At 36.3% G+C, this 14,670-nt stretch overlaps 1 protein-coding gene and 1 non-coding gene across 3 annotated transcripts; one reads left to right on the top strand and one right to left on the bottom strand.

Annotated features, from left to right (window-relative positions):
• Positions 1 to 3: 3 nt before the first annotated feature.
• setd1bb (SET domain containing 1B, histone lysine methyltransferase b) lies at positions 4 to 14,576 on the top strand. 2 transcript variants are annotated; one of them, XM_056772780.1, is made up of 20 exons: positions 4 to 139; positions 231 to 373; positions 524 to 622; positions 1,124 to 1,388; positions 1,732 to 1,853; positions 2,530 to 3,879; positions 5,240 to 5,875; positions 7,002 to 7,166; positions 7,347 to 7,428; positions 7,594 to 7,769; positions 7,861 to 7,930; positions 8,024 to 8,437; positions 9,733 to 9,795; positions 9,898 to 9,951; positions 10,143 to 11,252; positions 11,646 to 11,812; positions 12,242 to 12,367; positions 12,468 to 12,587; positions 12,929 to 13,066; positions 13,251 to 14,576. In XM_056772780.1, the coding sequence occupies exons 1-20, from the start codon at positions 97 to 99 to the stop codon at positions 13,422 to 13,424; spliced, it is 5,517 nt and encodes a 1,838-aa protein (XP_056628758.1). In that variant the 5' UTR covers positions 4 to 96; the 3' UTR covers positions 13,425 to 14,576. The 2 variants fall into 2 exon arrangements, with proteins under 2 accessions (XP_056628758.1, XP_056628757.1); XM_056772779.1 differs by having other exon boundaries at positions 9,733 to 9,951.
• On the bottom strand, positions 14,117 to 14,189 carry trnaa-agc (transfer RNA alanine (anticodon AGC)). Its single transcript has one exon. It is a non-coding gene; the product is annotated as a tRNA-Ala (tRNA).
• Positions 14,577 to 14,670: the final 94 nt, after the last annotated feature.

Here is a 14,670-nt window from a genome sequence, read left to right as displayed (position 1 = left end):
CCTTAACAACAGATTCCGGATGTGTTTTAAACAAATCTTATTCGCTTAAAGTTACATAAAAAGCAATTCACCAAGATTGGACAATGACTGCGAATCATGTACGAAAGCGTCGAAAAGGAGGGTCAGCAGAAAGATAACGGTAAGAAACAAAGCTAGCGAAAAACACTTCTGTCGCAGGCCTACTGTATTCATAACTCGTTTTCACCGTGTGCTGTGGTTCTCTACTCCAGAAACATTCATCAAAAACAATCGATCCCAAAACGTGGAGGATGCAGCTCCAAACTGGAGTAGTTACAAACTGATTCTTGATCCGATTTTGACCAGTGAAAGTCAAAAACTGTACCGCTATGATGGACGACACTTCAGCGCACCCGTGAGTCAATCTTAATGGATCTCACCTGGTTACATTTGTATGTTATGTTCGTTTAATGACGGTCATTCATGTTTAGATGTTGTGTACATTGTCTGTGTATTGTGGAATGATCAAATAGAGCTGGTTTTGTAAATTGTTTTCTAATGGCAGCACCCTGGATGTTTTCCCGTGGATGTTGTACGAGATCCCAGAATTGCTCGTTTTTTGAGTAAATTCAAAGAAGTAGATCTTACAGTTTCGAAATTCAAGGTCGGTAAATAATTGTTGAAATATTTTGCATGTGTGTTACAGAAATCATAGTATTAATAAAAACTTTATATTGTCATATTGCCTACCCCTGCTAACAAGAACAATAGAATCTATATTGGGTTCTGTTATAAATACTATTATAAAGTATTATGAACCATGAAACGTTAATCATTATAAGAATGTCAAATGTTTTTTTTTCCGCCTTAACCCAGAAAGTTATAACATAGAGGTTTCAGCCAGTACAACCATTAAATCCATATGAATTTATGTGATGGTTTCCGTATGGTGTTTTTTGGGGATTTGGGATATTAGTGGAAATTCTGAAAGAAATATTTTATTTACTTCTCAAATATTTTAATATATTTCTCTGTCCTACTGCTTTATAATCACAATATTTAAACATGACACCACCCAAAGGTCCATATATATCAGCCCGATGTTGATGTGTGTTCTCATACTTCGATAAAAACCTAAGAGATTATTTTTTGCTGTCTTTTTTAGGTTGATGAGTATTATGTTGGCTCGCCAAAGGAGTTGACATTCACAAGGCTCAATGACAACATTAGAGATGGTTTCCTATTCGACATGTGTAAACAATTTGGAGAAGTTCAAGAGTTGAACGTTTTGTACAATCCAAAGAACACAAAGCATTTGGGAATAGCGAAGGTCATTTTTGAATCTGTAAAGGCAGCAAAATACGCGGTGCAAAAGCTTCATAACACTTCTGTGATGGGAAATAACATTCATGTGGAGTTTGACCCCAAAGGTAAATACATTAATTTCCTGCTTAATATTCTTCTTAATAGAGTTTATTAGCAAAACAGACACCTCAAAATTCATGTTTTTATCATGTTAGTTGCGTTTTTCGCGTTATTACAGTACTTAATCAAAACAAGCAAAACTGCAGATTGATATTACTTGCAATGCACATTAAAAAACATGATTTTTATAGATGTTTAAAAACGGTGTTATCTGTTTTTGCGATTGAACTCTTCAAATATAGTTGTAAATTAGATATATATAATGTATTTGCATTCATTGTGTATTGTTGGAAATTTTGCATTATTTCACAATATGGTATATCTACAATAATCTTTTATTGGTTGTAGGCTTAAAGCGAAAGCGATACTTCCAAATGCTTGTTAGTGGTTTATACACCCCATTTACTCTCCCTGTTGGAGATGAAGCCTGGGGTCCCCAGTCACCATCCTCAATCACCGACTGCTTCACTGTAAGTATATCTAGCAAACAATTTGTCTTTGTAATTTGGTTGTTATTAAATGACTTTTACTTATATGAAAAAAACACAGTTGGATACTTGTGGTCTTTGTTTTCCGGAAGCTGACTTATTGTTTCAGCTATTTAATAATCATAAAAATGCATGTGTACATTCCATATTTACTCTTGAGGTATGAAAATGCCTCTTTTTAAAAGAAATGAAATTAAAAGAAATAAAAAAAGCAATATGGATGCTCTTGACTAGTAAAACTTTGCTATAATGAGATGTAAATGTATTTCCTTTCCCCTTTTATTTCATATTACGTTTATAATCTTATACTATGTGTGTTAAAGGGTTTTAATGCACGACGTGGAGCGGAGGTTGTCTCTGTGAAGTGCATTAAAAATCTTTTAACGCATGACTATCTGTGGATTTACTCGCTTGTTCCATGGTCATTTACCAAGTTAAAGCTGTTATTGATGTTTACAGTGTAATTTTAGATCAATTGTAACAAGCACTAAAGAAATACATTTAATTGACTTGAGATATAAAATGAGATGCACACAATAAATATACATTCACAGAGAGCATTTTGAATTCTTTAGTGTCGTTTAAAATCTTTAGCTTTAAAATCGCATTGTTATATTTTTGTTTCAATTGTAGACTTTATTCTCTATCGATCTTTCAGGAGTGTGAACCACTAAAGAAGCTGTCTTATGCCTTCTTGTCATCATCGTCCTCAATATTTAATGGTTCTCCCTCACTGGATTGTTCTACTCCTTTATCCATGGACACCGCCTACTCCAGTATGCATCAGGACACACCCAGTAGCTTCTGGCAGACCCCTCAATACCAAGAGACTCCTTGCACCCCTTCTCTGACCAACAGCAGGCCGGGCACTCCATCCCAGTGTGATAGAACCCAAAATGAGGCTTTACAGACAATCCCCAATGCCTCGTCTAGTCGCCAGTCCATCCCAAACATCTCACAGCTTCAGTCTGCCCAACTTCAGTCCATCTCAGATAAACCTAGCATTATACAAGGTGCTGTACAAAACTTTTGGATACACAGTGGACTTAAAAATGGATGTTTCCCGAATACACAAAGAACTCCAGGAAACAATTCTCACGTGCGTAGAGGTCACCGGGGCAGATCTCTTGGGAGGAAATACCAAAATGCATACAATCGTAGGCCAGAGCATCACTATATACATAGACCTGTATATAGGGGATTTCATAATCGCTCTGGATCTTCATCCAGTCATGTGCCTCCCAGTAAATTTCAGGAACATCCAAAGTCAGATAAGCTCAAATCCATCACCCAATATACACATTATAAAAACAAACATGATGTATGTTTAAGCCCAAACTTTACTGGGTCGGTCAAGAACCGCAGTGTTATTCACACATCGTTTTTTGAAGATACTCTTTTAGAAACACTGCCTCAAAACACCATTGGAGTAGACGTTCATGACTTTCGTCCAAATATGCACAATAATGCAGAAAATAATTTACGTGAAATTCTTTCCCAAGGACCTTGTAAGACAATCCAAGAGGTGGACCACAATCGTTGTGAAAACAATTTACAGCAAGATCAGTTTTCTCGCTCATATACCCTGGAAAAGTGCCTCTCATCTGAAACCATACAGGATAAATCAGACCCCACTCGTCCTGAGTCTCCCTCTCCGGACGTTAAGCCCAACAGCCTTGACTCTCGTATTCAAATGCTTCTTAGTGCCAGAAGTCCTGTTCTGCCCATCCTTAGCCAAGAGTGTTCAGACTCAGAAACTACAGCTGAAGACCACAACATAGATTCTGTCTTTCAACCACAGCTCTCTTCGAAAGCCTCCAGCTCCTCAAATCCTGAGCCGGATGATGTATTAAACTGTGACAAGAATAATGCAGTTAATGTTGGCTCACATTCAAGAGACAGTTTTCCTGAATCTGGTATTGAAGATGTGAGTCCTACTCCACTTCCTAACCTGGAAGAAGAGGAACATGAACATCAGTCAGCCCAGAGGTCCTCCAGCAGCATCACTGTAAGTCCAGATGGCATCTACTTATAAAAGACTACAAGTTGATGATAGTTTATGAAACATACAGTCAACTCCAAATTGATGGCTGCTTTCAGTTGTTTTGCTTTAATTAAACAATTGATTTTTTTCTGATTTTTTTTAGTAAACGACAAAAGGATAAACAATCAAGATTCATTTATACAGTCTACATTGCTCATATTTACCAAGGGTGACAGTAATTGCGGAGTTGACTGTATAGTTAAGAATAGATAAATTATGACTTAAATGGAAAATGATTACGCCATACTCACATATTGCAAAAAGCAAATTTATTGTCACTTTCAATTGTTTTATTTCAATGAATTATTCGATTATGAGGATTTTTATAGGATAAATAGGATAATCAATGCAGGATTATTTCATCATTCACATTTCCATATGTGACCCTGGACCAGTAGTCATAATTAACCCGGGTATATTTGCATTATAGCCAAAAAAACATTGTTTGGGTCAAAATTATAACATTCTCATTTATGCCTACAATCATAAGGATGCTAAAGGACCATTGTGTAATTTTGAGCTTGTTCTAAATTACTGCTCACTCCACCCCCCCTCGTTTGAAGCACTACAGCAGCTGAGAGAGCATTGAGATGTCGTCATGTTTTTACTTCTTTCCTGACTGAGAGAAAGTATTTAATCAATCGATGCATCCTTGATATGGAGAACACATCCTGAGACTTCCATGCGTTCTCTGTTCTTGTGTATTGGAACCGGAATTTGATGGTTAATGATGACGTAGTGTAGGGCAAAAAAGCAAATCACGATCTTCATAACAAAGAATCTGAAATGAAATACGGTGCGGTACATTAACTTTTTTACACAAAACACTGATGCTACAGAGGATTAATGTTTTGTAGCACAGGCCAAACAGTTGCACAGGTATCACGAGTATAAAAGGTATTTTATCATCTTTAAAATGCAGATGATCACATTTACAGGGTCACATAACTTTTTATGGTTGACAATGCATAATTACGTATAGATACACAATGACTTAAACTGAAAATGCTGACTTTAGAATCACATACAGAATTACAAAAAGCAGAATGTAAGGAGCTAGAAGCGTCAGTCACAATTCGAGTTCATGGTACCATTTTCCTACAATGAAAATTAATGGTGACCGTGTCTTTCAGTCTCTAACATTCTGCTCTTTGTGTTCCCCAGAAGACAATAAGTCATACAGTTTTGGAACAGCATAAGCTTGAAGAAATAATAACATCAATATTAAGAAAAATAAATGTAATGATATACGAATATTGCTCTATAACTATGAAAACAACCTTCTCACCTCCAGTATTCACATAAATATGGATGTCGTTCCTAGGTCAACCTCACCTCAAATGAAGATGACAACACTTCAGATGAACCGTCTACTATACCAGTGATCTGTAGCAACAGAAGCTATGTGTCTTCAATTTCTTCTCAAATAGCCCCACCAGCAGTGCTTACACCACCACCTACACACTTTCCCTCCCTTTCTTCTAACATACCCTCAAACCTCCCACTTCCTCCTCCAGTGTCTCTATTGATACCTGCATATCCTCCACCAAAAGTCAAGCAAGTTTGTAGGCCACCAAACTGGAGGAGTCCAATGGCTCTTCCCATACCTACTAGAATAACACAAGGACAAGCATCAATCTCTCCCGCCTTCCCCCCTCCTCCCTTTAATTTCGTAACTCATTGCCCGCCTTACCCTTCACCTAGATGTTCATCTACCATGTTGAGGTACAGACCACCTTGGCCCCTGCACCCCATGCCCAGATTCAATCCCTCCGTTCCCCCACCAGGTTATATGCCTTTGAAAGAATCTCTCAGTAAGACTACTGTAGATGGAGTTCTGGCTGTCATCGCTTCTGAGCTGCGGGCTATTGTAAAGAAAGACATATATCGCAGGATGATTGAGCTTGTGGCCTTTAAAGCATTTGATCATTGGTGGGATGACAAAGAACAGGCAGCAAAGGTGGGATTTATTTTTCTTTTGGTGTGTGACAAAATTGAGAGATCACTCTGAACTTTTCAGAATTGACTATTTAAAGGTAAATGATTAAGTAAAATGAAGATTTCTGTTGCATGCTGTAACCTAGTAACAATATTGTTCCTAAATTCCATATAGATCTTTTTACTGCATATGCATACACCCGAAATGGTACAAACTGGTCAAATAACAAAAAACGTGCAATGTTTTCTTGAAAACTCCAAAAAACAAGCTCATATTCATGGTTAAACGACACAATCCTAATGTTTTTACATACCTGATACATGTATATCCCGATACATGTATTAGTTTAAAACGGACTATGATTAAATAGGCCATCTCCTGAAGTTAGATTTTGTTGAAATTCAACAGACACAGACTGGAATGGCCACAATACATCTAGAAATGCTGTTGAACAAAAGGAGTAGTCTCTTATTTTTATGCAGCTGTATGGTTAGTTGAAAAATAAACCTCACATGTGTCCTATGGTATATCCTTTTTACTTGAACTAGTAAAAAAAACTTGACAATGAAGATAAATCTCTCTTTAGCTATTTTATATTAAACATATATTCATTTTAATAAAAATATTTTGTTTTATATATATATATATATATATATATATATATAATATTTTGTTATATATATAACTTTATATTTATATAGATGTATTGTGGTCATTCCAGTCCGGTGTATGTTGAATTTCAAGAAAATTAAACCTCATGAGTGACATCCAACAGCATGACAAGACACATGAAAACTGTGATAAAATCGAGGTTATCACATTTTTTTTTTTACTTTCCCTAAATACAAGTAAATATGAACTCGTTTTCTTTGCAGTATTTGGGGTCTGAAAAAATACAGAGCATCTTTTCTGTTACTTTGACCTGTTTCTCCAGTTCTCATTTTCTGCAAATTGAAACGAATGTTGTAAGTAGGTCATGGAATGAAACAAAAATTATAATTTTACTTTAACACATACCTATGACTAGTAAATTTATAATTAAAGTAAATTCAATATGTTTAATTTTGTCCGCGACTGTATGAATAATAGGGTATGTTATATATGAAGATTAATTAAAGATTGCTGCTGTGTTGTTGTGTGTCTCCAGGTATCTGCCACATCTGTTACTATTAAAACTGGAGGAAATAAAGAAAACAAACCTAAAGGGATAGAGAAGTGCTTGAAAATTGGGACTGCAGGTTGTGAAGGCACTGTACTGAGCACAGGAAAAATATTAAGCCAGCATGGTGCCATTAAACTACCTTCTTTTAAGGTACAAGCATTACAATAACTCATCACATTTGCTCTTTATTTAAAGGGACAGTTCATCAAAAAATGAGCACTGATTTATCATTCAACCTTTATGCTGTTCAAATTTTTGTTCAGGTATTACAATGTTCAGACAAGAAATTGTTGTAATAATAATTTTGTTTTGTGTTTGTTTTGTTTAAAGAGGAAGAATCAAATCGATCAGGACTCCAGTGAGGTCAAAAGGATCTGTCCTATACCAAGTCCTGACCATTCTGATGATGAAGGTCAGTTTGGCTGCTTCACTTTTTTATGTTTAGATGCTTATTGTATTATTTAAATCACCCTTAAGGTGTGCTGTTTTCTTACTTATGAAGTTTCTAAATATATTTGCATTAGTTTTAATTCGATCTGGCAAATTGGAAAATGTGGTCAACATTTCTTTCTTTAAGGACCAGAGCAGAAAACAGCCATCGTGAATGATGGAGAAAACAAGGACAGTGAAGATGCCCTGGTTAAACGCAGACATTGCAGACCTCTGGTGTTAGATAGTGATGATGAAGAAGATGAAGAGAATTCTCAGAAAGTGGAAGATCCAAAATCTGAGGCTGTTCAGATGTCTGATCAGGTATGTTTGACCTGCTAGAAAGAAATCCAAATGAAAATCGGATCTTGATCTTGAGCCCCAGGTGTGGTGATTTTATGTTTTGTGTCTCCAGGAGAGGAAAGCTGATGAATTAAATGAAGATAAGGAAACTATCAGGGAAGATGAAGATTACTCAGATACAGGTTTGTTATGATTCTGCATTGTTTAATTTTAATATCCATTAAAGTTCCTATGTAGATTCCATTTCCACAATCATGTTCATTTTTATTCTTCAGATGTTGTCAGCAACACAAGTTTAGGCTCCCCTGCATCTCAGAGCCAAGGATATGACTCCTTAGTATCTCCCAGGAATGTCTCTGACTCTCCCTCTGTAAATGGCTCCTCAGAATCCTCTAGATCTTTCTGTGAATCCACAGATGATAGAAGTGAAGACTTCTCAGACTCTCTATCTTATGAGGAGGACGATCAGCTGGATGGTGAAAGTTCTTCACCCGAAAGTCAACAAGTTAACAACAGAAGTGTGCCAGAAGTGATATGGATATCATCAGATGAGGATGATAATGACAACAGGGAGATGATGGACACTCCGGTTTACTCATCTTTCACGCACTGGGAGGAAGATCTCCAACCCCCTGTGACTCCATCTGCTCCATTTTCTGTTGAAAGTGACGTGGACCACACATGGCTGGGTAAGTTCATTTAATTCTTCAAAAGGAAATTTTTGCAGCCATGTCGTAAGAAGAACCTTTTTTTCCCCCAAAAATCATTGAGTCACAGGTCCTTAAAAACAGCATATTTATTTCTTAACAATTTATAGTCTAAAAAAATATTTAGACATAAAAAAGACTAAAAACCACTTTTCCACTTTATGAAACAGGTAATGGTTCTTCATGAAACCTTACAGACCAAACCAAAAATCGTTCTCCCAACATGATTGATTTGTATTTATCCACTAGGGGTCACTGCATTGACAAAACATCTTTATGTCTGTACATTATTATCCTTAGTCTTTTTATTTGATCTTGTCTTTGAACTGAACATTCAAAGACTAGAGACTTTTTCCATAAGTAAACTACACTTACTGTGATTTTACGGGAAACAATTTACACTACAAAAAATGTGTACATTTTAAAACTGTGAAATCCGCGAGTTAAAAAAAAACAAATAAATCTGAATGACTCAAATATTTCACTGATTTCAGATTTTTTATTAAAATATTAAAAATATAATGTGTTAAATAAATACTATTTTACTAATTAAATAAACTTAAATAATATTTGTGCATTTTAAAGAAATGAACTGTTGGATTTTTAATTAAATATTTACTATGTCCTACAGTTAAATTATTTTAATTAAGATACTATATTTATTTAAGTTATAGTTATTTTAAGTTAATACTATTAAGTTATTTTATGATTTTATTAAGTTAATATAACTGTTTATTTTTATTATATTTACTGAGCCAAATTTATACTTTTTTATGTTTTTTACTGCATTTCCCACAGTATGCTGATTTTAAAAGAAATTTATTCTAAACTGCTTTTAATTCTGTCATAATTTACTCACCTTCGAGTTGTTCCAAATCTGTATAAATGTATTTGTTCTGTTGAACACAGAGAAAGATATTTTGAAGAATGTATGACAGCAAACAGTTCTGGGGCACTTTTGACTACCAGTGTCATTTTCCTACTATTGTAGTCGATGGGGTCTAATAACTGTTTGGTTACAAGCATTTGTCCAAATATCTTTCTACGTGTCCAACCAAAGAAATAAATGTATAAAGATTTGGTTGGAACAACTAGAGAGAGAGTAATTCATGAGAGAATTTTCATTTTCGAGTGAACTATCCCTTTAAATACTTAACATCACAATAAGAGTTCATACAGTTTTCTCTCAAGTACATAAACTGTGTCAGAGTGATATAAAATAATGTTCAAATCTTTAGTTTACAATCAAATTATAAATTGTTGTTCTGATCTTTTAGATTTAGATTCAAGAATAGCAGAAAATCCAGAGGAGGAACTGAGTGTTAGAGTTTACATGCAAGGTCTAAAGCTGCCTGAGCCTCTCCGATACACATTCCAGGACCCAGTAAAACAGTGTTTGACAAACAGATTTAAAGTACCTGATCCGGTGATATTCTTCTCAGATCATGAGCCCGGGCTGCCGAGTCCACCGTCTCCTTCATACAGAGAATTATCAGGTAAAATTGTTAATTTTTGATGTGGCAGTACTGTGCACAGCAACCCATGTATCGCATCAGTTTATATTTATTTCTAAATATATTATTTTAGTTTTAAGTATATATACTGTATATCTTTCATTGTTGTTGTAAGTCATTTAGATCGAATCGATATTATTTAGTTGAAAGTCTTAACTTCAAAATGCTTTTAGATGATTTGGAGACCCAAAATTCTACAGATTCCGAAGACCAAGGAATTATTATTACAGAAACAGCTGAGGATTCTCCGAATCTCAGACCCATCACACCCACCGGCTCTGTGTCCGACAGCGAAATGGAGCTAGGACGTAGATTTTCGCCTCCTGCTGTCGAGGTGGATGAGCTCCCGCCCACACCCGGCGGATGTCTGGAGAATGACGAGCTGGAAGACCATCTTCTACCTCCAGGTCCACCTACACCTCTACCTCTTCCTCCTTCTCCAACAGGCACCTTGTATGATTGTCCCCCTCTTGCTTTATCATATCCCGTGTATGAGGAAAGACCAAAAACCCCTGGCAGGATGAATGGTCCTGCCCAAATCTATGACTCGGAGGGGATGACGTCTTCTCGATTTAGAATCTGTAACTTGTTATGTTTCCCTAACACATCTCCATGTGCTGATAGTGAGATCCCCAGGACACCAGGGAGAGATATGACTCCATCTCCACCTGTCGTAAACTATAGGGACCTGTGGGCCGATCGGCACCCACCCAGCCAAGAACTCGTCCATATGTGGGCTGGTGGACGCCGTCCTCGCTCACCAGATCATCAGAATTTTAATCTCGATATAGATGGTCATTCCAATCATCAAGTATCGGCCGCGTTGGACGCATCACGCTTAAAAAGACGCAAAGAGCGGATTAAAATGAAAAGAAGAAGGATTGAAATGCAAAGGACTAAACAATTTAGCACTGCAAATGAGTGTTCATTGGTACACGTGGAAGATGTAACGACAAAATCATCTTCAAATCAAATTTTAAGGCCTTCCAATCACATATCTGATATACCTCGGAGGTTAGATGACAGTTCTAACCCGAGAGTGTTGGAGAAACCAAGACCTCAAGAGTCATCCTACCCGTGGAGAACGTGGAGAGAATCGAGGCCGCAAATCTCCATGTTCTCTCCACGCTCAAAGAGAAAAGAGAAATTGCTCATCCGTGCTGTCTGGACTAAAGGCGTGAATGAGGAGGAAATAAGACATCTGAAGGCCACCTATGAGAAGCTTTTGCTCCAGAATAATGATCGTGATTGGCTTCCCGAGACACGTTGGATTGCACATCCTCATATCCTTTAATAAATCAGATTTAAAGGGATAGTTCACCCAAAAATGAAAATTCTGCCATGAAGTGCTCGACCTCTAGTTGTTCCAAATCTGTATACAAGTCTTTGTTCGGTTGAACACATAGAAAGATATTTGGAAGAACGTCCGCTGCTGACAATTCTGCGGCTCCATTGACTACCATAGTAGTTCAACACAACAAAAGATATTTTGTGAAATTAAGGAAAGCACACAGTTTTGGGGCTCATTTGACTACCATTGTCATTTTTCCTACTATAGTCTGAACTCTCAGTTGCTAACTTTCCTCCAGATATCTTTCTTTGTGTTTTCAGCCTGCGAGATTTATCTACAATCTTATTAATGTTGCTGAGTTTATCGTTCCTTGACTTTGGTTCACCAACCAGCATTCCCGACGACATGGCAAGACGATGGCTGGACGGGGTCCGGAATCACATGACAGGTTGTGCACGCAGCGAGGGTTACTACTACATCAGCAAGAGGCAAAAACTGCGATATATCAGTGATGCACACTCTTCTTCAGAGGAGTTTACTGTAGACGCTCAGGTGAGAGGGTTCAAAGTAATCTTAAATGGACTGTTTCTTTATTTGTGTTTAAAGGAACAGTGCACCCAAAAAAGAAAATTCTGTCTCAATTACTTACCCTCAGATTGTTTCAGACCACTATACATTTCTTTGTTCTGTTGAACACAAAGGAAGATATTTGTAAGAATGTCAGTAACCAACAGATCTAAAGTTTGCATACGTTTTCGTCATGTTTCATATTATTTTTAATGTGATAGGAGATTTAGAACTTAGAAGAAATAAATGAGGCAAACATTTCGCCTTATCTGATGGTGTACACAGACTCCAGTCATATTAGTATTAAACCAGTAGGTGTCAGTATTACGTCAACTTTCTTTATTTACAAAGACAAATAGGAGTCAGGAAACCTACAAATTATTTAAAAGTCATTCGATGTGCTTGTATGCGCAGGCAAAGAGCGCAACTGCACAGATTCCACCTTCTTCCAGATCAGGCTCAGAACTTAGGGCGGAACAACGCCGGCTGTTGTCCTCCTTCAGCTGCGATAGTGACCTTCTTAAGTTCAACCAACTCAAGGTGAGGCAACCTTGCCAAAAACAGGATAACCCAGAATGGGAAGTACAATTAGAACAGTTTTTATATTTACCACAAAGCAAAATTATTTTCAACTTTACAGTTCCGGAAGAAGAAGCTACGTTTCGGTAAGAGTCGTATCCATGACTGGGGGATGTTTGCAGAGGAACCGATAGCCGCAGATGAAATGATAATTGAATATGTAGGCCAAAGTATTCGACAGGTAAGATTCACACTGCTCAGACAATTAAGTCCTCTAAAATTTGTGACACAAAATAAATGACTTTTGGAATATGATAGTAGTCAATTTTTTTTGGCAAAAAAAAATTCAGTGCGGTGACACACAAAATGATATTATTTTAACAAATAAGGATGAACATAAATGAACTTCTTATTATATCCAGGGTTGAATTGTATAAAGAATTCAATAGGGATGGGGTGGTCAAATATTTGATTACTTTGAGACGATTTGCATTATAAAATCTATATTATAATAATTATAAGGGGTTTTTCTAGCAAGGGGGGATGCCTTCAAATCAAGCTCTGATTAAATCCCTCTTTTAGGTAATAGCAGACATGCGTGAAAGTCGCTATGAAAAAGAGGGAATTGGAAGCAGCTATCTGTTCCGGGTCGACCAGGACACGATCATTGATGCAACAAAGTGCGGTAACCTGGCACGGTTCATCAATCACAGTTGCAATGTATGTTTCCATTTTTTCAACCAGAAAATGTTTATCTTTATCATTCTAAATATAAAAAGACAAATACTCACAAAATATAAAATACAGCTTGATAAGTCTGCAAAATGCATTAATGTAAATTAATGTCATTTATTTGCTTTTTTAACGTTCTGTGCTTACTGGTTATTTTTTTCCCATTTTATAGCCAAACTGCTATGCAAAGGTCATCACAGTAGAAGCTCAAAAGAAGATTGTCATTTATTCCCGACAACCTATTGGTGTGAATGAAGAAATCACTTACGATTACAAATTTCCTATTGAAGATGAGAAGATCCCTTGCCTCTGTGGTGCAGAGAACTGCAGAGGGACACTCAACTAAAAACGGACTCATCTCACAGACTTAAGGTATTAGCAGTAAACAAGATTCATAGTTAAAATAAACAGACTCTTATATTTGAAGCACAAACCCCTGTTCAGTATGTAAGTATGTAGGATTTATTAACATTAACACATTCATGTCATCCCCAGTTTTATATGTAGATTTGGCAACATTTTGTTTCAAGCAGGCTTTTCGGGCATTTTGATGAGTTTCTGGTTTAACATATTCATCATGCATATTGTTTGAAAGATTAAATCATACAGGATCATAGAAAATGAACCATGGTTTTATTATAATAAACATGGAAACCAGTTGTTGGATTGGTTACCATTTGTGTTACCAAATTTGAACTGCAAACTACATGCTGAAACTAGCTACTTGTAGTGAGACTGAGGGAAATATGCGAGTAATAGGGTTTTGCTAAAAATAAAACATGATTATTGTAGGAAAAACCTGGTTTAATTTGTAATTTCAGTCAAATATGTTTTTATGAATTTATTGTGAATTATAAATAAAAAAATCTATATTTTTTCAATAAACTGTTATTTACTGTCCACTTAGAAAATGCAAAGAATGTATTTTATTAATACTGTATGTTTTAATTGCTTGTATATATTTAGAAAGGACATTATAGGAAAGACGTTCTATATGTCAATACTTTTAGCAAACAAATGCAATGGGGGGAAAAGGCTTGGAGAATGCGGGCATCGATCCCGCTACCTCTCGCATGCTAAGCGAGCGCTCTACCATCTGAGCTAATTCCCCACTGTGGGTCATAGGCACAAGGCTACTGAAAAATATCTGGCACCTACTTAGAGGCTCTACTTCACCAAAAAATTCTGTCATGACTTTCTCACCTTATAGTTGTTCCAAATCTGTATACATTTCTTTGTTCTGATGAACACAGAGAAAGATATTTGGAAGAATGTTTATAACCAAACAGATCTTGCCCCCCATTGACTCTCATAGTAGGAAAAATGACACTATTGTTGTTTTTGTTCTGTTGAATACAAAATAAGACATTTTTAAGAATGTAGGATAGCAAACAGTTCTGGGGCACTTTTGACTATAATTTGTATTTTTTTCCTACTATGGTAGTAAATGGGGGATCTGTTGGTAAATTATGAAAGCATTTTCATTTTTGGATGAAGGATCCCTTTAACAGCCTCAATGTAATTTCTTATAAAAAATGTAACACTGCTTTAATGTATAAATTTGCCAACCAGAAAACTTAAAAGTATGTTAC

Source organism: Triplophysa dalaica, chromosome 18, assembly GCF_015846415.1.
Source record: "Triplophysa dalaica isolate WHDGS20190420 chromosome 18, ASM1584641v1, whole genome shotgun sequence".
NCBI classification, from domain to species: domain Eukaryota; kingdom Metazoa; phylum Chordata; class Actinopteri; order Cypriniformes; family Nemacheilidae; genus Triplophysa; species Triplophysa dalaica.
The sequence above is the reverse complement of the archived record's forward strand: the minus strand, read 5'-3'. Positions and strand labels throughout refer to the sequence as shown.

Coding starts and splice junctions, on each gene's coding strand:
- setd1bb (XM_056772779.1), top strand. CDS start 97: ATGTACGAAAGCGTCGAAAAGGAGGGTCAGCAGAAAGATAACG. Junction 1,854..2,529: donor CAATCACCGACTGCTTCACT/GTAAGTATATCT, acceptor TCGATCTTTCAG/GAGTGTGAACCACTAAAGAA. Junction 9,952..10,142: donor TTCATACAGAGAATTATCAG/GTAAAATTGTTA, acceptor AAATGCTTTTAG/ATGATTTGGAGACCCAAAAT.